General features: G+C 41.4%; 3 protein-coding genes across 3 annotated transcripts in view; 1 reads left to right on the top strand and 2 right to left on the bottom strand.

Moving 5' to 3' along the window:
* LOC134825041 (uncharacterized) overlaps window positions 1-25,041 on the bottom strand; it is an 852,482-nt gene that overhangs the window by 791,992 nt on the left and 35,449 nt on the right. The window lies entirely within an intron of this gene.
* The window catches only part of LOC134824982 (G patch domain-containing protein 1-like), a 79,299-nt gene that overhangs the window by 26,882 nt on the left and 27,376 nt on the right, over window positions 1-25,041 (bottom strand). The gene's annotated exons all lie outside the window — the stretch shown is intronic.
* On the top strand, window positions 1,707-24,852 carry LOC134824918 (uncharacterized). Its single transcript, XM_063836929.1, has 16 exons — window positions 1,707-5,815; window positions 5,923-6,177; window positions 6,419-6,538; window positions 7,269-7,400; window positions 7,620-7,709; window positions 8,218-8,310; window positions 16,452-16,634; window positions 16,781-16,964; window positions 17,126-17,277; window positions 18,533-18,649; window positions 18,781-18,848; window positions 19,013-19,207; window positions 19,597-19,728; window positions 19,886-19,966; window positions 20,136-20,381; window positions 20,526-24,852. The coding sequence occupies exons 1-16, from the start codon at window positions 1,723-1,725 to the stop codon at window positions 24,303-24,305; spliced, it is 9,921 nt and encodes a 3,306-aa protein (XP_063692999.1). The 5' UTR covers window positions 1,707-1,722; the 3' UTR covers window positions 24,306-24,852.

A 25,041-nucleotide genomic window follows, 5' to 3' on the forward strand; every position in this document is an offset into this window, starting at 1 on the left:
TGTTGAATGAAGTTAACTCCTGAGATAAATGTTATTACTTTTTAATAAAGGGAATTGGAGTATAAACGACCAAGTTCGCATAAATGCCTACCCAACCAAGAATTTAGGAGGCAAGGGTGGGTGCGTAAACTTCACGGTAAACTGCACTCTCCAATCCTGTATCACCCTGGATTCTTTTTGACGTATTTTTGTAATAGGTATTTATATCCACTCTCTAACTCCAAGTCCCCTAAGATATCTGGTATAAAGGTCCTGCTAGTTATATATAAAATATATTTATGTTTGCTTTAATTGATACTAAATAGAATTGTTGTTTTCTTGAAATTTTTGTTTTCTTGATCTGCCAATGCGTTTGAACTGTCCAATATGACCTTGTCAGGCCTGGAAATGTCACTAATAATTAACCTGAATTCTATATAAATTTACACTATGTGGTTGGGGCATTTTGCATAGTAAATATGGTTACTACTCCTATATATCATATTATTTGATTGGTATTCGATTTCTGATTATTTCTCTAGGAATATGATTATTATATCTCAATTTGGCTTTAGGCAGGGTGCCCCGCTAAAAGAACTGGATTCTTCCAGGAAGCATCCCGTGCACAGACCTTGGTCTACATATATATTAAATTATTAACCATTCATTCTGTATGTGCACGAAAATTTATTTCAATCAAAAACCTACTGTTTCCCAATCCTCTCTGACTTGAATAAGGGTTTCTCTTCAATCGACATGAATGCTTCCTTTACTGTTGAGTAAAGATCTTCACCAACTGCCTCTTCCAAACCAAATATCTTAAGGGTTATTACTCCTATATTCTGCAATGTTTTCCACAGCTGTTTTAGTAAAACGCGCAGTTTTGCTAACTTACCGGAGTTAAGTTTTTCAAAATTGTCCATTTTGTCCCGTTCCTCTATTTTTAAATACCAGCTCTTCAGTGAACTCAACATGATCTTTTCGACCCGTCTTCTTGTACAAAGAATGAAAAACCGCCTCTGTTGTTCTGTTTCACTGCATCTTGGTGAAAGGTAGCCATCGGGCTCCCCTCAACACTCTAACAACTAATAAACTGTACTCATAGTTCAGAGCTCATAAATTCTCACTGCGTACGGGTCCTTCGATCCTCTTTGGTGATAAAGAGGCATACCTAAACAAGTTCCTAACATGTGCAAGAACAAGAGAGTTTGACAACCAGGCACTTGACCATACTTTCTTCCAACTAGAGCACTGTAAACCACTTTTCAAATTGTTTTAACATTTTCTCCATGATATGCAAAATGACTGTGTTACAGGGACAAAAGGATTTCGCGATTATTTTGACCAAAAATCGCGATTTTAAAATTTTAACAGACTATACCTTAAACTACACATAAAATTTGTCGCAAATAATGGGAAAAATCGCGATTCCGTACATGCCGCGATTTCCTTTTTTCCCTGCTGTGTTATAGGCTCAAACGTTTGCACACTGACCTATTATAAAATATGTGGCTCACTCTTTATTGCATAATCATTCTTTTGCATACAATTACAGTGAGATTGCCTTGCAAAAAAATGAGGATTCTTGCGGGAGACAAAGATCTGCAAGTTCACTGTAATAAGCTCAACTTAACTTTTTATTTATCATAAAAATGGTGATTGTAAATGTGTATAGTGGGGTTAGATGCTTATTGCTGTATTGAAAACTTATTAAATTACCAAAAAAACAATTGCAGGATATACATGTCAAATACTAATGGGAAAGAAGGTAGTGGAAGTTCAGAGAACACACAGCCTCCTCAGAATGCTCCCTTCTTTGGGTCCTTCTCTCTGACTGCTCCAGTATTCCTTGTTCCATCCAGCTCAACCAACAACATCAACCTTGGAAACAACCAAACAAAGTACAGACCAATATTTTCCAATGGCCAATCGTCTAACCAGGGCTCAAGTCAACCCCATCGTGACATGAGCCTACATTCTCAAGCCTTGGACCTTCAAGCACTGAGCTCATCTCTTGCCACTCAACAGGTACAGAAATCTATGCCTGTACCTCTGTACCAGGGCAAAGTATTGAACCCCGTTGCTGTTAAACCAGTTGCTGTTAAAAGTGTCACCAGCAAGAAATCAAAAGGAAAGGCTGCAGCAAAACACAAATTCTCTTCTAAGTTCAGCCCACCCAAGTTACCCAAGCTCCCACCTCAACTGAACTCTGCAAATTTTCCAGATTTGTCAACAAACTCCCTGGCCATGATGGATAGGTTAGGCATGTCAAGGAAGAGATCAAGAGATAGGATAGAAACTAAAGACAACTCATGCCAGACTAGTGGCTGGAAGTTCATGTCAGAGATTGGAACTATTGAAGCTCTAAAAGAGAAGAACAAAAACAGAGACAAGCAAGCCTCCAAATCCACTATCGTAGCCACACTTCGAGATGTATACCGCAGATTTAAACAAAAGATCGAGGTGATGAACTATGAGTCCCCGGACTCTCACAGCTACCTTATGGACTCTGTTGTGGAGGACTTCCAAAGGTGGTTAAAACAACAGCATGCAGACTCTAAAAACACTTGTCTGCTTTGTGAACAGACTTTCTTGAACGAGAAAGCTGTGCAGCAGCATCTGGTGTCATCTTGTGTTGTGTTAAGGACGATATTCACCGAAACTGTGGTAGGTCTTCCTCAAACAACGACTCCCGATCCCGAGGTATCAACTCAGACTGCTGAGGAGAGCATAGAGAAAACCACCAATCCTATCATCATTCAAGAAATCTTCTCCAAAAGTTATCTCCACAACAACAGTGTCCAGGGCCTCAAGGGCAAATGCATTTTCTGTGGAGAAACGGTAAAGAACAAAGAAGTATCTGACACTGATATGTATCTCGACAAGAGACATTTGTTTGATTCGTGTATCGTCTTCAAATCGTTTCTTATATTTCATGGTGATTCCTACACTTTGGAAACTTCCCAGAAGGTCGGTACTTCATGGACCTTCCAGTATTACTACTGTCTTCTCAACTATTACGCTCTCAACTTCCAACACGACATCCACGACTTGCGGTTCCTGCAGGAAGATAAAGCTCACTTCATTGTACAGATCATGGAGTCCATCACGGAGAGTATAATCCACCGGGCATCAGACTGTCCCCTGTGTTATTCAAACATCACAAATCCTGCCGTGCTGAAGCATCACATATCATTCTCCCTCTGTCCGTTCTTGTTGAAGTTCTACAAAGAAATGCGCACTCACGTGGACACTGTTTGGAAAGTTCCTGGACAGATTGAGTCGCTTAGAATGATGAGCAGCTGCTTCCAATACTTCATGAGTTTTCAATGTGTTGCTAAACCCATCATGATCAAACAGTCCATTCTACCTGATGCTCTGGCGTACAAACTGTTGGAGAACGCCATGTACTTTAAATCATTGGACCAGGGTTTTAATTTGCAGTATTACAAAGCACCAAAAGAAACGGCCATCGCGGTGAAAATCGAGGAACAACAACAACAGTGGGCCGAGGAAGTTCTGCAGTGTAAGAGTAGCGACATTGCCACTGAGTGTCCCTTTTGCTTCACAACCTTCAACACGGAGAGAAATCTACTGAAGCACATCGTGTACATCTCCTGTAAGAGCATCAGACCTGTGTGTCAGCAGATTTACAACTTGCTGGAGTATTGTGAGTGGGATGTTCAGAACCCTGTGGCAATAATCACTCAACACTCCTGCTACATAATAAAACAAGCTGTGTTACGGGGGGAATACGAGATCAATCTCCAGAAGGAGCAACTAACTGAGTACATCACCATTGTCACCGCCAAGTTCCTCAACTTTAATCTCACTGACAGAGTTAAAAGTATTCTGTTTGAGAGTACAGAACAGTCCATCTTGGAGCCGACTCTGAACTACGACGAAAACAATCTGTTTCAAGAGTTTTTCTCGTGGGCAAAACGAGTGATAAAGAAGAAGAACGGTGCAATGTGTCCGCTCTGTGGACAAGACAAAGGTTTGTTTAACACGCTGGTAAATCACCTGGCACTTGGAGCATGTCCTTATCTCAAACAGTTTCTCCAAGTTATGGACGAGATATACCAGTTCAACCACCTCTTCAGGCCTTGCCACGCTCCTCCCAATATCCTCATAAGTAAAAACAGATCCATCACCTTCGACTTTGTTCACCACATTCGCAAAGTTTTGTTTCTTTTCAAGGGATCAACCAAGTGTTCCAAGTTTTTTGATCACGAAGAATTTGAAACATTTTTGATCAACTCTCCCCAGAACTATGTCAAGCACGCGAACTTAATGTCGTATGTTATCAGTAACGACAGTACGACCTGCTCGTTCTGTTTCATGGACTTCAAGTCCCAAGACCACCTGTTGCTGCACCTCCAGTTCTTGAGGTGTCCCACTATCATGTTCATTGTGGACCTGGTTAAGAATGAATGGAACAAATGCGGCAAAGGTATGGCTAAGACGGACAAAATGCTCGAGGTTATCAAAATTTATTCGTCCATGTTCGAAATGGACCCCAACACTGTCATTTCTTCTGGCAGCATGAAGAAATATTTCAGTGAAAACAACAACATGGCCATGCTACATAACTTCAAATCTCTACAGTCCTGGGCCCAGTCCATGTTCACGTACGACGCACGATCCACACTGAACATCTGCAATGCTTGTAACGTTGCAGCGGAGTTGATAGAACGACATTTGTGGTTGGAGGAACCTGTCGAGAACTTCTGTCCAGAGATCAAATCTTATCTCGACTTCCACCGGAGAATGGTGTGTAAGAAGGATAATCGTGGTGAGATCAAAGCGTCCTTTACTGTGACTGATCTGTTTGAGATAAAGAGATTTATCCAGAGTCAGTACAGTCACTTACACAAGAGCGTGAAGACTGATATCAGCAGTAAACAGTCCATAATCTCACCAACTCTTAGAAAGCAGATCAAGGAATCTATCAACATGACTCTGAAGATATATCCTAGATACGATGGTACCATGGAATCGTTCAGGTTGATGTATGGCACCTCCCCAGGATTCCTTGCCAACCAACTAGCGATTGCCGACAAGATCGCAGTGTCCAAGATCTGTTTCCTGTGTGACATAATGTTTCAGACGATAGAAGACGTGCGTTACCACATAGCCACGTTTGAGTGTCGGGTGTTACAGAACATGTTACAACATGTCAAGCTACAAGACCAGATTGATGAGGGTGTTGTGAAGAGTGAGTTACTGAACGCGTACAAGCGAACTGTTGCTTACTGTCGTGAACTCTACCCCAACTTGTATGAGGGTAATCTCCTGCTGGTCATGGAAACTGTGGACTCTCAGTGCCATTCTAAGCTTTACAATTTCATCATGTCCAAGATTCCCAGAAATAACCCCTACAAATGTAGTTTTTGTACCGAAACCTTCACTTCAATGGGGGAGATCTATTCTCACTATAAGAAAATCCAGTGTCTCGGACTAAAGGACTGCTTTGGTTTCATCCCCAACAAAGGTCCATCAGGCATTAAACACCCCTTCCTCCTCGCTGTCTACAAAATCTTCCTCAGCTGCTACAACACGTTTGGTATGCGGAATCAGAGCAAACTGAAAGCTCTGTTAGTTGGAGTTAACAACCTGGCAGATTCCTACGAGTTCTGGTGCTCCAACTACTGTGATTCTCTGGTACCAGAGTGCCCGTTTTGTGGACAGGATCTACTGTCTGTGTCCATGATTAAATCTCATCCCCTGATGTGTTCCAAACTGAGGGAAACTAATCTGGAGGTATTTAGATCTGATAGATTACAGGACTCCTCCTTCATGAAACAACAGGGGCTTGGGTCTTGTAAATTGACAGGTAAGAGTAAATTTGAAATATTATCATGATTTATTTTCAATCCTTTTTTAATGATTCTATCATAATTCTTAAATTTCTACTTAATCTAAACCTCCTCCCCTCTCAAGGAGAGTTGCCGAGAGAAGTAACAAAAGAGAGCGAAGGAGTACCGTTTATGCAGCGGTACAGATGTTCACAATACCTTGGTTGGATCCCACTCTGTCTGGATTGTGCCACCAGTAACACCTCTAACTCCGCCATAGACGAGGAAACGTGTCGCTTCCTCTGGTTCCGGAGACTGGTGAAGAAGGATACTAGACTCTTTGTATTTGATTTCGAGAGTTGTCAAACTGCAGCTAATATCACAAGTTGGGTTCCTTCCAGTAAGTGGGGTTAACTTTTTTGCCAGAAGCTATCCTATCTAGTATAGAGTTAATTTTTTTCTTCGCTATATTTTGTATATTAGAATATTTTGGGACTAGATGAGTGGAGATGGATAATGTTGAAGTAGTGACTAGTACCACTCAATATCACATTCCAAGGTATAGCGAACCTATCTATGTGTCTGACAATTTAAGTAGTGAAGTAGAATATTCTAGAAGGTTAAATTTACTCCTGCCTCAGGGAACGCTGTTCTAGAACTCGAGGTCGATGCAGCTAAATACATCCTCAGACATCTGCTGCCTCACTTTAACCTTCTCATGTCCTTCGAACTGTGGGAACTCGAGAATGTTCCAAACATTAGTAAGTGTTATTGTTATTATATGTTATCACAGTGAAGGTTAACAGTGCCGGATGTAGTTCAGTACTGTAATGTAGCCTCTTATCAGGTGACTATCATGAACATTCTGGAACATTCTGGATCGCTCGCTGATGTTATTATGTTCTACGGTGTTCTATAGTTTTCTATCATGATCATTCGCATTCATAATCATTGATTATTGAAAGTTACAAACGTATTACCAATTCATCTATGTTGTAGCACATGTTTCATACTATGACAGTTGCTTAACCAATTAGTAGTTACCCTTACTTTTTAATTGTTTACCAATTTGTACGCACAATTAAAATATTAAGAACAGTAGCTGCCCTTTAATTACTGGTGATATGAATGTGCATACATTATATATAGATCTGTCAATCTCATCAAACAGTAAGGAACACTTTTGGTTTCGGTTAGTTAATTTTATCTTGATAGATAAGAATTGGTATTAATTATGATGTTTTTTCACTTCTTTTATGACAGTGTAATACTAAACGTTGGCACATATAAACCGAAATATGTCGGCACATTACTGCGATCATTGATTTAACTCATCATAAAGAGTCACATGTCACAACACGCATTATATATTCTACATTCTCACGTGACTAAATTATTCGTTCACATTTGATAACAGATCAAATTATTTTTAGAGCTATTACACTCTGTATCGCATCTGCTCAGAATTTCTAGCAATATCTAATTATTCAGGATTGAAGCACCAAGTGAAGAATGTTCGGGAACTATGCGACACCTGCACCACTACTCTCTTTAACATCCACCTCTTCTGTCCGAGGTGTGGCTATGTTATCTGTATGGATTGCTACCGAGACAGGCTTGCAGGTTAGTTTGTGTAGGATTTTTTCGCACATGACACATATTTTGAAACACGGTCAGTGAGCGTGGTATGGTAAACAAATGAGCCGCGTACATCATGAAAAAGCACACCATTTTTCGGTTGCGCTGCTATAAAAAGCTCACTATTTTTCGCGCGTCGCCAGCCAAAATACCAAGGTTGATGCGGCAAACTTTGCGGATCTCGACTGATCCTGAACTTTTCAGGTTTTGTGTCGACTGGATTAGCGGATTGCAGTGATGGAAGTGTTCACAATCTCACTTCGCTGGATACCTGTCTTACTATTCCACCTAGAGGTAAGTTTACATGCTCCAAATGTCAAACAAATTTGCAGGATCATTCTATGTTTGTGTTAAAAATACAGCACCTCTTCTGTAATTTTAATCATTAATGATCATTAGTTCTACGAGAAGTTGTAAAAAGTAAGTAAACAATAAATGAAACGTCATCGAACAATACTCCCGTTGAGCTCCTCTTCAATGAAATTTTAACTGTGTAAGTCTAAATATCAATATTCTCACACCGTACGTAAGGCTTCAGCCTTCATGCCATTTATACATTAATATCGAATAATAAACATATAAACCTAACCAATGTAACGTGCGTTCTTTCTAGATCTTTGTACAATTTACAGGAAGATTATTTATCTACACTCGCCCTGTTCCATCCTCCGCGTTTCTTTAATTTCTATGCAGTATTGTGTGCGAAGAGTACATTTTTATTACGCATTCGCCAATGTATAATTGTATAACTTAGATATTGTCTAATGTTGAGTCAAAGTAGTAAATTGAGAAACATTTTCAGCTGTTAAACAATTGTGTAGTGCAGTGGAGGCTGTGAAGGATTTGCACTGTATCTCCGTTACCGATATTCCTTTTACGAGATGTCCTACTGGAGGTAAAGTTTCCAATTTATGTATCAAAACTATGATTTATGGTTGCAATCAATGTATATTGATTTGCTGAATTTCTCAACGTGCAGTTTGCTATCTGCATTATAAAAAGGATAGGAGGTAAGCGTGGCGATTAACGTAAAACCCGGGGCTTTTTAATAATTTTATGTCTAAGGTGTTCTTAGGACTGAAATCTCAATGGTCATCAAAAGGGTCGATGGTCATAAATTAGGCGTGACCTAGTGAATATATTGATCGATATGACCGATTTCGCGAATTGTGCCACCCAGCATCCGAGTAAATCTAAAGATTAAAGAGTGCGACTGTTACTTTCCTTTCATCCTTTGTCGCAACAGCATGGTTATCGTATACTCTGAACGATAAGTTACCAGCTCCAAAACAGACTAATATAAGAATTCACTAATGCAATGTAAGGTACAATAAAACTCGGGTTTAATTAACTGTTTTAACAACTAAACAGTTTACTGTTTGTTAATAGCTGGGATAGCTATTTATTAACAATGCAAGGTTCACATTGCCCATTACTGAGCTCTCTTTTATTAATATCTTTGTCAAGGTTCTGCTGTTCAAAGAAGTAAATATTAAAAAGGGTGGGGGAGGGTGATTCGGGGCTGTATTGTATTTCTTTATACATCATAATAACATACCGGTAAGACAGAAAGAAGGCTGTTCAGTAGGTATGAGAACGCCGTCCTGACAAGTAGCCTGTTGAGTACTGAGAGCACCCTCCATAGTGAACCCTGGAGCACACCTCACTGTAACCTCTGTTCCGTGATCTTGGGGGAGTGGGGGTTCGGGGACTAGGTTAACGTCCCAATCTGGTGGTGGGGCCTTGCATTCCCCTGAAATAATTTAATGATTTTCCTCATTATTTTGTGTTTTCTGGCAAACCTGGACGCCATGGAATCGTAAATAATTCTAAATCCTCCAAGATAATCATAATTGTTTAAGCAACAACAGTGACATGCAAAAGGCTTTGATAAATTAAAGGATCAACATGACCATGTCTGTCTCACCTTTACAGCTAGGCTGAACACTGTACTGGAAGCTCTGTTCAGACTCACAAGTCACTTCATTATCTCCTGTGAGAGTAAAGCCAGATGTGCAGGACACTGTTATCACATATCCTCTCTCTACAGGTAATCCAGGGGAGCTGGTCATGTGGGTCCAGGTCGGGGGTAGTCCGCTACACACTGGAGTTAAAGATTTATTGTGAGGTAGGAGCGTCTTTCTGGAAAATTAGGGAGCCTTGGATATCAGAGTTGGAAGAATTGTGGCTTGATTTAATGGGTTTAATCTATTTTCTCGACCGTAAATTGCTCATTATACGTAAAAGTAACATACTGATAAGACAAGAAGGAGGTTGTCCAGTAGATTCGAGAACCCCGTCCTGACAAGTAGCCTGTTGAGTACTGAGAGCACCCTCCATAGTGAACCCTGGAGCACACCTCACTGTAACCTCTGTTCCGTGATCTTGGGGGAGTGGGGGTTCGGGGACTAGGTTAACGTCCCACTCTATTGGCAGGACCTTGCAGGCGCCTGAAATTGTTTTTCGGTTTACCTCAATCATATATATGTTGTTTTTTTCTGTTTGGGGAAGCTCTAATACTTCTGTCAAAACTGGACATCAGCTCAAATAATGTAAGATCTTCAGAAATAATGATAACAGCTTAATCATTGGTTTTGAGTTGAAAAAAAAAAGCTTTCCAAAGTTAAGGAATCAGCATGACCTTGACTTTCTCACCTTTACAACTAGGCTGCACACTGTACTGAAAGCTCTGATCAGCTTGACAAGTCACGTGGTTATCTCCTGTGAGAGTGTAGCCAGATGTGCAGGAGACTGTTATCACAACTCCTGAATCTACAGGTAGTTCGGGGGAGCTGGTCATGTGGGTCCAGGTCGGGGGTAGTCCGCTGCACACTGTGGATTTAATTGAGTTTAATTGTAACTCTTCTTGGACAAGATATTATAATATATATATGTGTCATTATTTTTGTGAAATTAGCAAACTTCAAATACCAAGCTTATAGTTATATCCAATCTTCACCTTCTCTCCAGATAAACTGCTCGTTCCAAGTAGAGAAAGAAAATGTTATTGTTGTGGATTGTGTAGTCCAATGGCTGTAACAGTTAGAGAATCCGTTCATATAGCTGCTTGCAAAGTTGAAGTTAAGGACTGTCGCATCATTGCATATGAGTATCAAGGAAGTTCCTGTTTTCTGGATTTTCCATACTTTAGTATAGTCGCTTGGGATGCTCATATATTGGTTTGTACCCCATGAGTTTGTCATGCATTGCGGGATTACATATTTCCATCCAGTTGACTGGTATTGAAAGAGGAAGGTCCTTGAGTCGTAGTAAACTTGAATATGTGCACCAACACTATTTCCCGTGGTTTTTACTTCTACTATTTGATCGGATGGTATGCTATACACTTTACTACTAATCATCGTAACCCACCCTGAGAATAAGAAATGTTAGATCTGCTGCAGGTGCTGGATATTAGTATCTAATCAGTCATATCTTTATATTCTAATTAAAAATTGGCAGGTCAACTTTATCTCTGCAATGAAAATAAACATTACATTTACCTGGCGAGCCGTGGGACATCTTAAGCGAGAAAGCTAAGATAACGACCAAACACGTCAAACTTTTCTTCATTTTAGAATTTCTCCATTCTAAAACGGTAAGAAATTATGTCCTCTGTATCATGATATAGGGATCACCACATCGTGGTGGAAAATCAAATTAATATCTTATTAAAAGTAAAAATTTCCCCTATCTGATTCTTTGGATCTTAGCAAACTATTCCCCGCCCTTTTCAACGAGAGTGGTGGTTTCCAAGGAAAATAAATCAGACGGAATGAACTAGGGAAAGGGAGGCACTGAGTGGGTCTGGATCTTGCAGGAGAGAGCGTCATTCGTCCCGAACACCTGAACCTTAGCTTCTGCGCTATAGATCTGGATACTGGCGTGGAGGTGAACCATGTTTGTTTTGACACGTGACAAATGTCCTCGGTTTTGATTGGTCAATGCTGGAAACTGATCGGTTACTTGCTGTCACGTGTCAGTATGCTGCAACCATATCTATTGTCCAAGTCTGAAACTAACGGTAAAGATGGGTCAGCTTTACAAAAGAAAACTGGTGAGACGGAAGGGCTAACAAACAGCCATCACAAGTTAGAGCATTAGCTAGAACCTGGCTAGCTAACCTCTGTTCCGTGTACTTGAGGGAGTGTGGGTTCGGGGACTAGGTTAACGTCCCAATCTGGTGGTGGGGCCTTGCATTCTCCTGAAATTGTTTTTCGGTTTACCTCAGTCATATATAATATGTTGTTTTTTTCTGTTTGGGGAAGCTCTAATACTTCTGTCAAAACTGGACATCAGCTCAAATAATGTAAGATCTTCAGAAATAATGATAACAGCTTAATCATTGGTTTTGAGTTGAAAAAAAAGCTTTCCAAAGTTAAGGAATCAGCATGACCTTGACTTTCTCACCTTTACAACTAGGCTGCACACTGTACTGAAAGCTCTGATCAGCTTGACAAGTCACGTGGTTATCTCCTGTGAGAGTGTAACCAGGTGTGCAGGACACTGTTATCACAACTCCTGAATCTACAGGTAGTCCAGGGGAGCTGGTCATGTGGGTCCAGCTCGGGGGTAGTCCGCTACACACTGTGGATTTAATTGAGTTTAATTGTAACTCTTCTTGGACAAGATATTATAATATATATATGTGTCATTATTTTTGTGAAATTAGCAAACTTCAAATACCAAGCTTATAGTTATATCCAATCTTCACCTTCTCTCCAGATAAACTGCTCGTTCCAAGTAGAGAAAGAAAATGTTATTGTTGTGGATTGTGTAGTCCAATGGCTGTAACAGTTAGAGAATCCGTTCATATAGCTGCTTGCAAAGTTGAAGTTAAGGACTGTCGCATCATTGCATATGAGTATCAAGGAAGTTCCTGTTTTCTGGATTTTCCATACTTTAGTATAGTCGCTTGGGATGCTCATATATTGGTTTGTACCCCATGAGTTTGTCATGCATTGCGGGATTACATATTTCCATCCAGTTGACTGGTATTGAAAGAGGAAGGTCCTTGAGTCGTAGTAAACTTGAATATGTGCACCAACACTATTTCCCGTGGTTTTTACTTCTACTATTTGATCGGATGGTATGCTATACACTTTACTACTAATCATCGTAACCCACCCTGAGAATAAGAAATGTTAGATCTGCTGCAGGTGCTGGATATTAGTATCTAATCAGTCATATCTTTATATTCTAATTAAAAATTGGCAGGTCAACTTTATCTCTGCAATGAAAATAAACATTACATTTACCTGGCGAGCCGTGGGACATCTTAAGCGAGAAAGCTAAAATAACGACCAAACACGTCAAACTTTTCTTCATTTTAGAATTTCTCCATTCTAAAACGGTAAGAAATTATGTCCTCTGTATCATGATATAGGGATCACCACATCGTGGTGGAAAATCAAATTAATATCTTATTAAAAGTCAAAATTTCCCCTATCTTTGGATCTTAGCAAACTATTCCCCGCCCTTTTCAACGAGAGTGGTGGTTTCCAAGGAAAATAAATCAGACGGAATGAACTAGGGAAAGGGAGGCACTAAGAGGGTCTGGATCTTGGAGGAGAGAGCGTCATTCGTCCCGAACACCTGGACCTTCTGCGCTATAGATCTGGATACTGATGTGGAGGTGAACCATGTTTGTTTTGACACGTGACAAATGTCCTCGGTTTTGATTGGTCAATGCTGGAAACTGATCGGTTACTTTCTGTCACGTGTCAGTATGCTGCAACCATATCTATTGTTTAAGTCTGAAACTAACGGTAAAGATGGGTCAGCTTCACAAAAGAAAACTGGGGAGACGGAAGGGCTAACAAACAGCCATCACAAGTTAGAGCATTAGCTAGAACCTGGCTCTGGTACTGATACTCCTAGAGAGAATACTGAACTTGGATAATCGTTACACAGTCACAAGTCTATGAGACTGCAGTTATACTGTTCCCAGCGTCTGGGGTCGTTAGCTTCAAGGGAGGTAAAGTAAGTCAGGAGGTTTACTCGCCACAAAATGTAGTTTAAACTGAGTTAGAGAGAGGGTGATGTATATTGAGATAAATTTTTATCGATATCTGCGTCAAGGTTCTCTGTTCGAAGAAGTAAATATTAACGGGGATTGCCTGGGCCGGGGAGGGTGATTCGGGCCTTTATTAGATTTCTTTATAATTTTGGTGCTGACACATCACAATAACATACCGGTAAGACAGGAGGAAGGCTGTTCAGTAGGTTCGAGAACCCCGTCCTGACAAGTAGCCTGTTGAGTACTGAGAGCACCCTCCATAGTGAACCCTGGAGCACACCTCACTGTAACCTCTGTTCCGTGATCTTGGGGGAGTTGGGGTTCGGGGACTAGGTTAACGTCCCAATCTGGTGGTGGGGCCTTGCATTCCCCTGAAATTATTTAATGATTTTCCTCATTATTTTGTGTTTTCTGGCAAATTTGGACGACGGAATCGTAAATAATTCTAAATCCTCCAAGATACTCATAATTGTTAAGCAACAAAAGTGACATGAAGTTAAAGGATTGATAAGTAAAAGGATGAGTAATGAGTATGACCATGTCTGTCTCACCTTTACAGCTAGGCTGAACATTGAACTGGAAGCTCTGTTCAGACTCACAAGTCACTTCATTATCTCCTGTGATAGAGTAACCAGATGTGCAGGACACTGTTATCACATCTCCTGTCTCTACAGGAAGTCCAGGGGAGCTGGTCATGTGTTCCCAGGTCGGTGGTAGTCCGCTGCACACTGGAGTTAATTGGAAGAATAAATATGAGGTAGGGGCGTCTTTCTGGAAAATTAGGGAGCCTTGGATATCAGAGTTAGAAGAATTGTGGCTTGATTTAATGGGTTTAATCTATTTTGTCGATAAAGTGATCATTATACATAAATGTAACATACTGATAAGACAAGAAGGAGGTTGCCCAGTAGGTATGAGAACCCCGTCCTGACAAGTAGCCTGTTGAGTACTGAGAGCACCCTGCATAGTGAACCCTGGAGCACACCTCACTGTAACTTCTGTTCCGTGATCTTGGGGGAGTGGGGGTTCAAGGACTAGGTTAACGTCCCACTCTATTGGCAGGACCTTGCAGGCGTCTGAAATTGTTTTTTGGCTTACCTCAATCATATATATGTTTTTTTTTTTCTCTTTGGGAAGCTTTAATATTTCAGTCAAAACTGGACATCAGCTCAAATAATGTAAGATCTTCAGAAATAATGATAACAGGTTAATCATTGATTTTGAGTTGGAAAAAAAAGCTTTCCAAAGTTAAGGAATCAGCATGACCTTGACTGTCTCACCTTTACAGCTAGGCTGAACACTGAACTGGAAGCTCTGATCAGCTTGACAAGTCACGTGGTTATCTCCTGTGAGAGTGTAGCCAGATGTACAGGACACTGTTATCACATCTCCTGTCTCTACAGGTAGTCCAGGGGAGCTGGTCATGTGGGTCCAGGTCGGGGGTAGTCCGCTACACACTGTGGATTTAATTGAGTTTAATTGTAACTCTTCTTGGACAAGATATATGTCATTATTTTTGTGAAAGTAGCAAACTTCAAAGACCAAGGTTATATTTAATTGTCACCTTCTCTCCAGATAAGTATATTGTTCCAAGTAGAGAAACTTGAAAATTGAATCGTTGTGGCTTGTGTAGTCCAATGGCTGTAACAGTTAGAGAATCCGTTCATATAGCTGCTTGCAAAGTTAAAGTTAAGGACTGTCACATCATTGCATATGAGTATCAAAGCAGTTCCTGTTTTCTGGATTTTCCATACTTTAGTATAGTCGCTTGGGATGCTCATATGTTGGTTCGTAGCCCATGAGTTTGTCATGCATTCCGCGACTACATATCTCCATCCAGTGGAGTGGTATTGGATGACGAAGGCCCTTGTGTCGTAGGAAGCTCCAAAATATGCACCAACACTATTTCCCGTGGTTTTTACTTCTACTATTTGATCGGATGGTATGCTATATACTTTACTACTAATCATCGTAACCCACCCTGAGAATAAGAAATGTTAGATCTGCTGCAGGTGCTGGATATTTGTATCAGCTATATTTTAATTAAAAATGGACAGGTCAACTTTATCTCTGCAATGAAAATAAACATTACATTTACCTGGTGAGCCGTGGGACATCTTAAGCGAGAAAGCTAATATAACGACCAAACACGTCAAACTTTTGTTCATTTTAGAATTTCTCCATTCTAAAACGGTAAGAAATTATGTCCTCTGTATCATGATATAGGGATCACCACATCGTGGTGGAAAATCAAATTAATATCTTATTAAAAGTCAAAATCTCCCCTATCTGAGTCTTTGGATCTTAGCAAACTGTTCCCCGCCCTTATCAAGGAGAGTGGTGGTTTCCAAGGAGAATAAATCAGACGGAATTAAATAGGGAAAGGGAGGCACTGAGTGGGTCTGGATCTTGGAGGAGAGAGCGTCATTCGTCCCGAACACCTGAACCTTCTGCGCTATAGATCTGGATACTGGCGTGGAGGTGATCTATGTTTGTTTTGACACGTGACAAATGTCCTCGGTTTTGATTGGTCAATGCTGGAAACTGATCGGTTACTTTCTGTCACGTGTCAGTATGCTGCGACCATATCTATTGTCTAAGTCTGAAACTAACGGTAAAGATGGGACAGCTTCACAAAAGAAGACTGGGGAGACGGAAGGGCTAACAAACAGCCATCACAAGTTAGAGCATTAGCTAGAACCTGGCTCTGGTACTGATACTCCTAGAGAGGATACTGAACTTAGATAATCGTTACACAAGTCTTTGAGAATGCAGTTATACTCTTCCCCAGCGTCTGGGGTCGTTAGCTTCATAAGGGAGGTAAAGTAAGTCAGGAGGTTTACTCGCCACAAAATGTAGTTTAAACTGAGTTAGAGGGTGATGTATAGTTGGACAACTTTGGTTATACTTTATTTTATATTTTACTTGGTTCAAACTGTGCACAGTTCACACTTCACATCACGTCAAATAGTTTCAGTGTCCGAATGAACAAAGTTACATTTTTCAACCTTTTTCAGACGTTCCACACGATCTGATTTGTAACGGACAAGTACTAGCTCTAAAGGAAAGAGGACACCCCGACAATGTGGGCCTGTTCTCTAAGTTCCACCAGAAGGGAAATGCGGTTGTAGTGTACGGATCCGCCAGTGATAGCATTAACAAAAACCTCTGGAACCCTGATAGCTTCAGCAAACATTTCGGTAGGTTTGAAGATATGGACAAGCAGATTTAAGATCATGGTTACAACAAGATCATAATGCTTTATACAATAATGGAGTATATATTGCTACGAAAGCATTGTTCTACTATACCTTATCTCTGAAATCATTATAAACGAGTGTTGCAGGTAACGAGAGAGAACTGGTGATTAACACCTCTACATTGGAGGTTCACCGTATCTCCCTCAAAGACTTCTTCGACGGTTTCGCCAATGTGAACGAGCGGCCGAGGAACGAGAATGGTGATCCTATGGTCCTCAAGTTGAAGGACTGGCCGACCACCTGGGACTTCAAGGAGAAACTACCTCAATGGTAGATCAATCTTGGTTCTGTTATCTGTACATGGTACAATTTTGGCCTGACAATAACTCATTAACAGCAGAAATAATAATCTTAACTCTTAACAAGAATACGTGTAATACCCCTTTATTTTCAATTTCATAACCTCCCTTCTTATCAATCACCCTTCCTAGGTACGATGACTTCATGAGAGTTATACCTCTGAAGACATACACGCAAAGAGACGGGTTGTTCAACATAGCCCGCTACCTTCCTAACATATACTGCACTCCTGACCTTGGCCCTAAGATGTACATTGCTTACAGTAACGCTAACAACCCTAACGGTAATTATTGTCCGGTGTTGTTTTATCGTATTCTATGCAGCGTATTCTTAGTTTGAAGACCCACCAAGATCCTGCTTATTATTACAGATTTACAGACGCTAATTAGACCAGTTGACTAGTGACTATATTATATCAGGTGTGATTTGTAGTAGTGTAGTATATTATATATTATATAGTATATATATACTATATAGTAATGGTAGTGTAATACGATCCCTCGTTATACACCCCATACCACAGTGCAAGTCTACATTCCAAGTGTGTGTGTAATGATCGAGCAGTAAAAACTACATGTCTTGTATTTTGAGATGTTCTCGAACATTCCACCTGCACCACCTGTTTCAATTCTTCAGAGGCTAGCACGGTGTTACATATTGACATATCATTCCTTCAGAGGCTAGCACGGTTTTACATATTGCCATATCATTCCTTCAGAGGCTAACACGGTTTTACATATTGCCATATCATTCCTTCAGAGGCTAGCACGGTTTTACATATTGCCATATCATTCCTTCAGAGGCTAGTACGGTTTTACATATTGCCATATCATTCCTTCAGAGGCTAGCACGGTGTTACATATTGACATATCATTCCTTCAGAGGCTAGTACGGTGTTACATATTGACATATCATTCCTTCAGAGGCTAACACGGTTTTACATATTGACATATCATTCCTTCAGAGGCAAACACGGTTTTACATATTGCCATATCATTCCTTCAGAGGCTAGCACGGTGTTACATATTGACATATCATTCCTTCAGAGGCTAGCACGGTTTTACATATTGCCATATCATTCTTTCAGAGGCAAGCACGGTGTTACATATTGACATATCATTCCTTCAGAGGCTAGTACGGTGTTACATATTGACATATCATTCCTTCAGAGGCTAGCACGGTGTTACATATTGACATATCATTCCTTCAGAGGCTAGCACGGTTTTACATATTGACATATCATTCCTTCAGAGGCTAGCACGGTGTTAAATATTGACATATCATTCCTTCAGAGGCTAGCACGGTGTTACATATTGACATATCATTCCTTCAGAGGCTAGTACGGTGTTACATATTGCCATATCATTCCTTCAGAGGCTAGCACGGTGTTACATATTGACATATCATTCCTTCAGAGGCTAGCACTGTGTTACATATTGACATATCATTCCTTCAGAGGCTAGCACTGTGTTACATATTGACATATCATTCCTTCAGAGGCTAGCACGGTGTTACATATTGACATATCATTCCTTCAGAGGCTAGCACTGTGTTACATATTGACATATCAGACGCTGTAAACGTGGTCATGTACGTAGGACAGTCTCAGGATGTCGTTATTAATTACGACGACGATTCGGGGTCTTCTAAATCTGGTAAGTACGTTGTCTACATTTTAAGAGAAAGAATTACAATTTTTACTAAGTTCAGGATCGTGTATGTATTCCACATGTTCAAATAAGTGAAATAAACATATCAATATTTTGATTAATTTTAATCTTTACAGATTCGTCTTTCTTGAAAAGGAAGGTTTATGCTCTCAAAGACATCTGTGAAGACACTGATGACAAACAGGTACGAATAAGTGCGATAATTACCTTTTATCAACTGAGATTTACTATTTTACTAATTTAGTTACTGACATGCAGCTAGTTTATGTCTCATTTTGTGGAACTAAAAATGTTAACCACAATTGAATTCGATACCTAATAAAAATACTGAAAACAACTTCATCGTAGTTGGAGAGGATAAGACGTGACAAATGTAAAATAGGTGCACTTTGGCACATCTACCACCCAAACGACATCGACAAGATCCGGCACTTCATCCACAAAGTGGCTAACGAGAACGGACAGACCCTGCCGTCTGGACACGATCCAATACACGATCAGGCCATGTACATTGATAAGAAAATGAGGAAACGTCTCTTCCAGGTAAGTGGCTTGATTAGGAACCGACTGGGGTCTGGGGTTTCGGCTCCGGACCGGAAACGACCGGATATCAATTTATTTTCCGGTTTGAGGCTGCCGAAGATCAACAAATTTTAAGAATTTACTGCGGTTTGCGTAGCACAAATGTAGACATTGTTCTCGAATTTATACAAAAAAAATGTATACAAGAATTTATACAAATTCCGAGCTGAGGGGCTACAAATACAATTATAAGCATTATATAATGCAGTTAGGGGGGATACAGATATGTGGTGAAAAGTTTTGGTACACAAAACCACACTAGAAAGCTCCTCGCTAGTGATATAACATAAAGCCACTCTATATATGACCCTCGCCAAATGTAGCCAGATCCAGACATGTGATTCCCTCAGGAGTACGGTGTGAGAGGTTGGCCGATAGTGCAGTGCGAGGGAGACGCTGTCTTCATCCCAGCAGGAGCCCCGCATCAGGTCCGCAATCTTCAGAGCTGTATCAAGATCGCTGAGGATTACGTTTCTCCTGAGGTAACTTTTGTAAAGCTCCACCGGTCACATTTATAAATTATCTTACCATTGCTCTGAATTCACATTTTTCGTTTTTAATTTTCTTTTCTCTTAATCATATTATGTTTAAACCTTGATTTCTTGTAAACTGCTGAACTAATAATGGCAATCATTACAGCGAGTAAGCTTTTGCCTGAAGCACACTCAAGAGATCAGACACTTATCAAAACAGCATTCTAACCAAGAAGATAAACTACAGGTACGACAGTCAAAATGTAGCTTGCAAAGCGGTAAATTTATCATTAAAAACTCCCAATCCTCTAAGTTTCTTTACAGCTAGAGATTATATAAACATTTACTTTAATGCATCCCGAGTAGTTTAAGTTAATAATAATGATATTTTAACCGAATGTCTTCACTGTTCCCAGATCAAGAACCTGATCTACCACGGAGTAAAAGAGTGTGTCTCAGTACTCCAGAACAACCTGCCCACTAAGGACCTCTGTATCTGTAAGCCTATTGAGACCTGTTCCTCAAGTACACAGTTCACAGCCCCACAACCTGACGACTCCAGAGATCTGGTAATTGAGAGACTTCAGGCTGAGATGGAGACCATCAGGAAGAACGCCACGCTCGAGAAGAAAAGTTTTAAGGATCAGCTTGCTAATAAAGAGGTTTGTTTCATTTAAGAACTGTTCTCTTCCTTTTGTTATTTGTACAAATTGGTTTTTTAAGATTTTGTTTTGCCGATTGTGTGGCCTTTACTTTGAACTTTTTTGTCTCAAATTTTAAAATTGTTGACAGTTTCCATTTTTCAGGCTGATTTCAACAAAGCGAGGAAATGTTACGAGATGGAAAAGCAGACCAACAAAGAACTCAGATCAAATCTTACAAAGCTAACAAAAACGAGGCAAGAAGAGCAAGCTTCTCAGAGTTTCGTCAAAGTTCTACCGGTCTCCTATCAAACTTCGTTCAGCTCGCGTGGTCACGAGATCCAAAAACCAGAAGCGAGAGTACAGGAGCTCAGAAAGCCAGAACCTCGCCACCCTCAACATCGGAATGTGGAGCCGAGACATTCTGAGCATTCCAAGAGATCAGAAACACGTTCTTTCGATGTCCGGAGTGCTGAAACCCTCCACAAAGCTTCGAGTTCCTCTCACACGGACCTGAAGAGAAGTCAGTTCTCAAACTTTGAACCAACTGATTACAGAAGGGCATCTTCCTCGCAAAGCTCGTCTTCCCAGCCTAGTTCCAGTAATTCAAGAGATCCGCGCCTGAAGTCAAAAATGGTAGAGAATGAGCCAGAGGTAGCCAACGCTCCGGTTTGGGGACCTCCTAGACACTTGAACAGCCGACCTACAACAGTGGTTCCAAGGTCAGCGTTCCAGGGAGTGCAACACGCTGTTCAGGACCTCAGGACCAAGAAACCGCCCCCTCAAAAGGTCCGAAAAACTCCTGAGACTCCCGAGCCGATGGACACTAACCAGGATAGTTGTAGTCCAAGTCCAGCTGGACTGTTCGGTGATGGACCCAAGAGTAATCTGGAGATGCTGAGTGCAGTTTCATCGGTGCAGCCAAAGTGTTACCCGTCTAATAGGGTGTACGATCAGGGAGCCTCTAATTCGGAGACAGATTCAAATGAGGAGGCTCTAAACCCACAGTACGCGGGGAACTTTGCTCCAACTCCTCCAGCAAGTAAAGCTTCCGTTATTCCTGGTCCATTCAGTAGCCCTTCAGTGTCACCAGGCTTCAACCCGAAATCTCTGAACCTCCAGATTTCGTCGCCAAAACAACCGGCGATATTCTCTAAACAGCACAACCAGAAAAAGGCTACATATAACAAAGTGAAGGAAGAAATAGTGGGGAAACCCAGACAAGGGCAAGCCAGCAACAAACCAAACGCCCTCTCGGAGATATTCCCTCTACAACCTGCTTACTCCAACAACACCTACTCCACTGTGAAACAAGCGATAACGAAGAAAGATATCAAGCCAGAGCTGCGGACACCGCCAAGTGAACGTGTCAATCCTCCCACATTCGCCCCACACTTAGCATCCTATCTCCCGGATATGCTGACCAGGTCAGCTTGTGCTCCGGACCGATCCACATGGAACACAGGGCACAGGAAGACAGTCGCATCGCCCGTTACACCGACCATTTCACCTGCCGTCACCTCTCAAACGGTGGTCACCTCCCCTGCCACACCTCCTCCCAACCAGCTAACCCTCACTCAGCGGCAGTCTTCTTTCTCTACCCCTCCTATAGGGCGAGCTACTGACCGCTCTGTCCCGCCTAAAAACGAACAATCCCAGCAATCATCCTGTGAGCTGCAAACAAACCAGTCACTTCAAGGTGGCTCGCTTATCAGGGCGAACAACACGTTTAACCTGGATGTTCGGAGAGCAGCTATTCCAGTGAATCCTATACCGATTACAGGGACAGGTCAAAGAGCTCGAGGTTTGGGTTCTGATGCTCTGAGAGCACGATCAAAAAGTAACGAGTCTTACGCTTCCCTTAGTTCCTCCTCCCCTGATATTGCAGTGCCCCAGAAAGCTGGTGATAAACCGCCTGCTAGCGAAAGTGTAGCTTCTACTGAGTCAACTAGTGCTACTACATCTCAATCCAAAGTGGTTTCCGGTCAAGCTGAGGTTCAAGTGTCATCCAGGGACCCTAGACTTGCTCGACGGCCTTCCGGTGAAACGAAACAGAATGAAGTTGTAAAGCATCAAGATGAAACTATTACCTCTTCAAACGAGGCTACTAACAGCAGCAGTAAACAACGTGTTGCCAAATCTGATGATTCAGTCCAGAAAACTTTGAATGTGCCTGCAGTAGCTAAAGGGTCCACTGCACCGTCCGAAGCAAAGGAAACTTCTGAAGCTAAAGTCACTTCCACTACTACTTCCAGTTCTAAAGACACGTTAACGGAAGAGCAGAAGCGGCTGTATTGCCTCCCAGAGCCAGAAAAGCTGGTGATATTTGACGAAGCACTTTTGACCCGACTGAGAAAGAAACGAGGGCAGGGATCAGCTGAAGGGACCAATATTGTGGGTACTTCGAACATGAGTAGTGTAGTTGCTGTGAGCCCTGCCTCCAGCAGCATAGTCGTGAACCCTCTCCTGCGCAAGAAGGCAGCTCCGGTTCCAGCATCTCCCCCGAAAGTGCCCCGTAAACCCCATCTCGCTCACACAGTTGATGCTATTCTCAAGTCTGACAAAATACCACCAGCTAGAATGCCGCCCACGGTAGAGGTTCCTGCACCGACTTTTGACGCGTCGACTGCAGTTTCAAGATACGAAGATATAGTGAACCCTGCTTTAGCAGTGCTGTCTGGTATAACCAGATCAGCCAAACGGAGCAGGGAATCTTCTGGAAACAGTGTATCGAGTTTAGGCAACATGCCAGTTTTATCACCAATATCCCCGGCCTCCACGCCTCCTATGAGTTCTACTCCAGGAGAGGCTCCACCCCTTCCGCCTGGATCTCCACCTCGCACTGACACTCCCCCAGCTCCACCGCCAGAACCTACTTCATTACCCACTGTTCTTCCAACCACCACAACTCAACCTATCCTCCTCCCACCACCGGGCTCTGATGTGGTGATACCGCCCCTCCTTCTTACCCCTCCAGAGCAGACAAAACAACCGATACTTCTACCTCCACCAGGAAAAGATCTCACCGAGCCACCCATTCTTCTCCCTCCGCCCGGTGTCGACCCAATCCCTCTTCTACCTCGCCCTGATCAGATTGAGATGTCTCCAACTGAGCCCCTTGAAACATTGACGTCTGATCGTGTTGCGTTCCCCAGAAAAAGGAAATGCTCTAAATCTTCGAACTACAGGAAACGGTCCAGCGAGACCAGCGATGACGAAGGTGGAGACGTTCAGTTGGCATCAAAAATTTGTCAGAATCAGGATACAACCCTCATCGTTAATGATTCAAAATCAGACTCGAAGCCGAAAAAGGTCAAGGACTCTCAGAAAACTCATAAGAAAAGATCATCAGATAAAGGAATCAAGTTAGATTCTTCCCAAAGTAAAAAGAAACACGGTAAAAAGGATCGACAATCCAAACACGCCTCAGCAACCAACCTGACGCCTAAAAAAGATCGTCGAAAAAAGGGGTCATCAGAGTCGGAGTCAAAATCCACACCAGTGTCTTGTTCTAGCGAAACCACTCGAGAACGAGCACCAAAAATGAAAACTCCTCCTCCGTCGGACAGCGAGCAGAAACTGAATAAGCAGTCAGGGTCATCCTCCAGCGTGAAATCGAGGAGACGATCCAAGAACACGTCTTCAGGAACACCACCTCGACAGTGTTCGAAAGAAGAATCAGACACTGCTAGGGACTCGGAGCGGGGTTACTCGAGTAGAGACACATCTCGGAGACCATTATCAGATGACACCAGACGATCTGATCACCGGAGACCGGACGAGATTCTCCCAGCGCGGAGATCCCGAACTAGAACTACCTCCAGTGAAAGGGTGGTCCGATATCAGGAGAGACAGTCACCTGTTTTTACTAGGACAATTAATGTGGGCCGGGACTCCCAAACTGAGGTTATTAGTCACAAGAGGAAATCAAGGAGGCGAAAGTAGAGCAATATTGTTCTGTCCGATTTCTTAGTTTTGGTTTTTCGTTATTTTTACAATTTATTAAATTATGCCTGTTCATATAAGCTTTTACCGGTCTTAGATTTAATTTCTATAATATTATGACTTTGATTTATTCTGAAATCTGAATACTTTATTGCCGTTGACTTTTGTTAGGATTGTTCATTATTGCATTGTAGCGAACGTTTGAAGTTAATTTAAAGTAATCAGCAATGTTACAAATGAAACAACTTGCTAAAATGTTATTGTTATCCGCACAGATTTCTAAAAGAGCCTCTGGTGTAACGAAACACTTGGTTTTGAAACAAAATGTAAAATACTTTATAGCCAAAGATTCATTTAGCAAAAATTCAATTTTGATTGTTTTCAGAAAATCTATTTTAAAGACTATTTTAGTAATTAAATGGCTTTGCAAATGAATTGCCATGTGTTGGCTTATTTGATGTTGATCAGTAGTTCTGAAGAATAATGCGCACTTACTGTCAGAGTTACTAGACCTATTAAACATTCAATAACCTCATTTTACTAGAAACTTGTTTAAATTGTCTCGACAGCTCACATAACGTCAATAAATTGAAACACCAAACTCGAGACTAGTTCGATTCCTAACAAATACAAATTATATTTGAATTAAGCTACTCCAATTCTAAAATGTTATGATATTCTCGACATACGTACTTCACGATCAACAATACTCAGGTAGAAGCCAGCTATCAGTTCC

Source organism: Bolinopsis microptera, chromosome 1 (assembly GCF_026151205.1).
Source record: "Bolinopsis microptera isolate Bmic1 chromosome 1, MBARI_Bmic_1.0, whole genome shotgun sequence".
NCBI classification, from domain to species: Eukaryota; Metazoa; Ctenophora; class Tentaculata; order Lobata; family Bolinopsidae; genus Bolinopsis; species Bolinopsis microptera.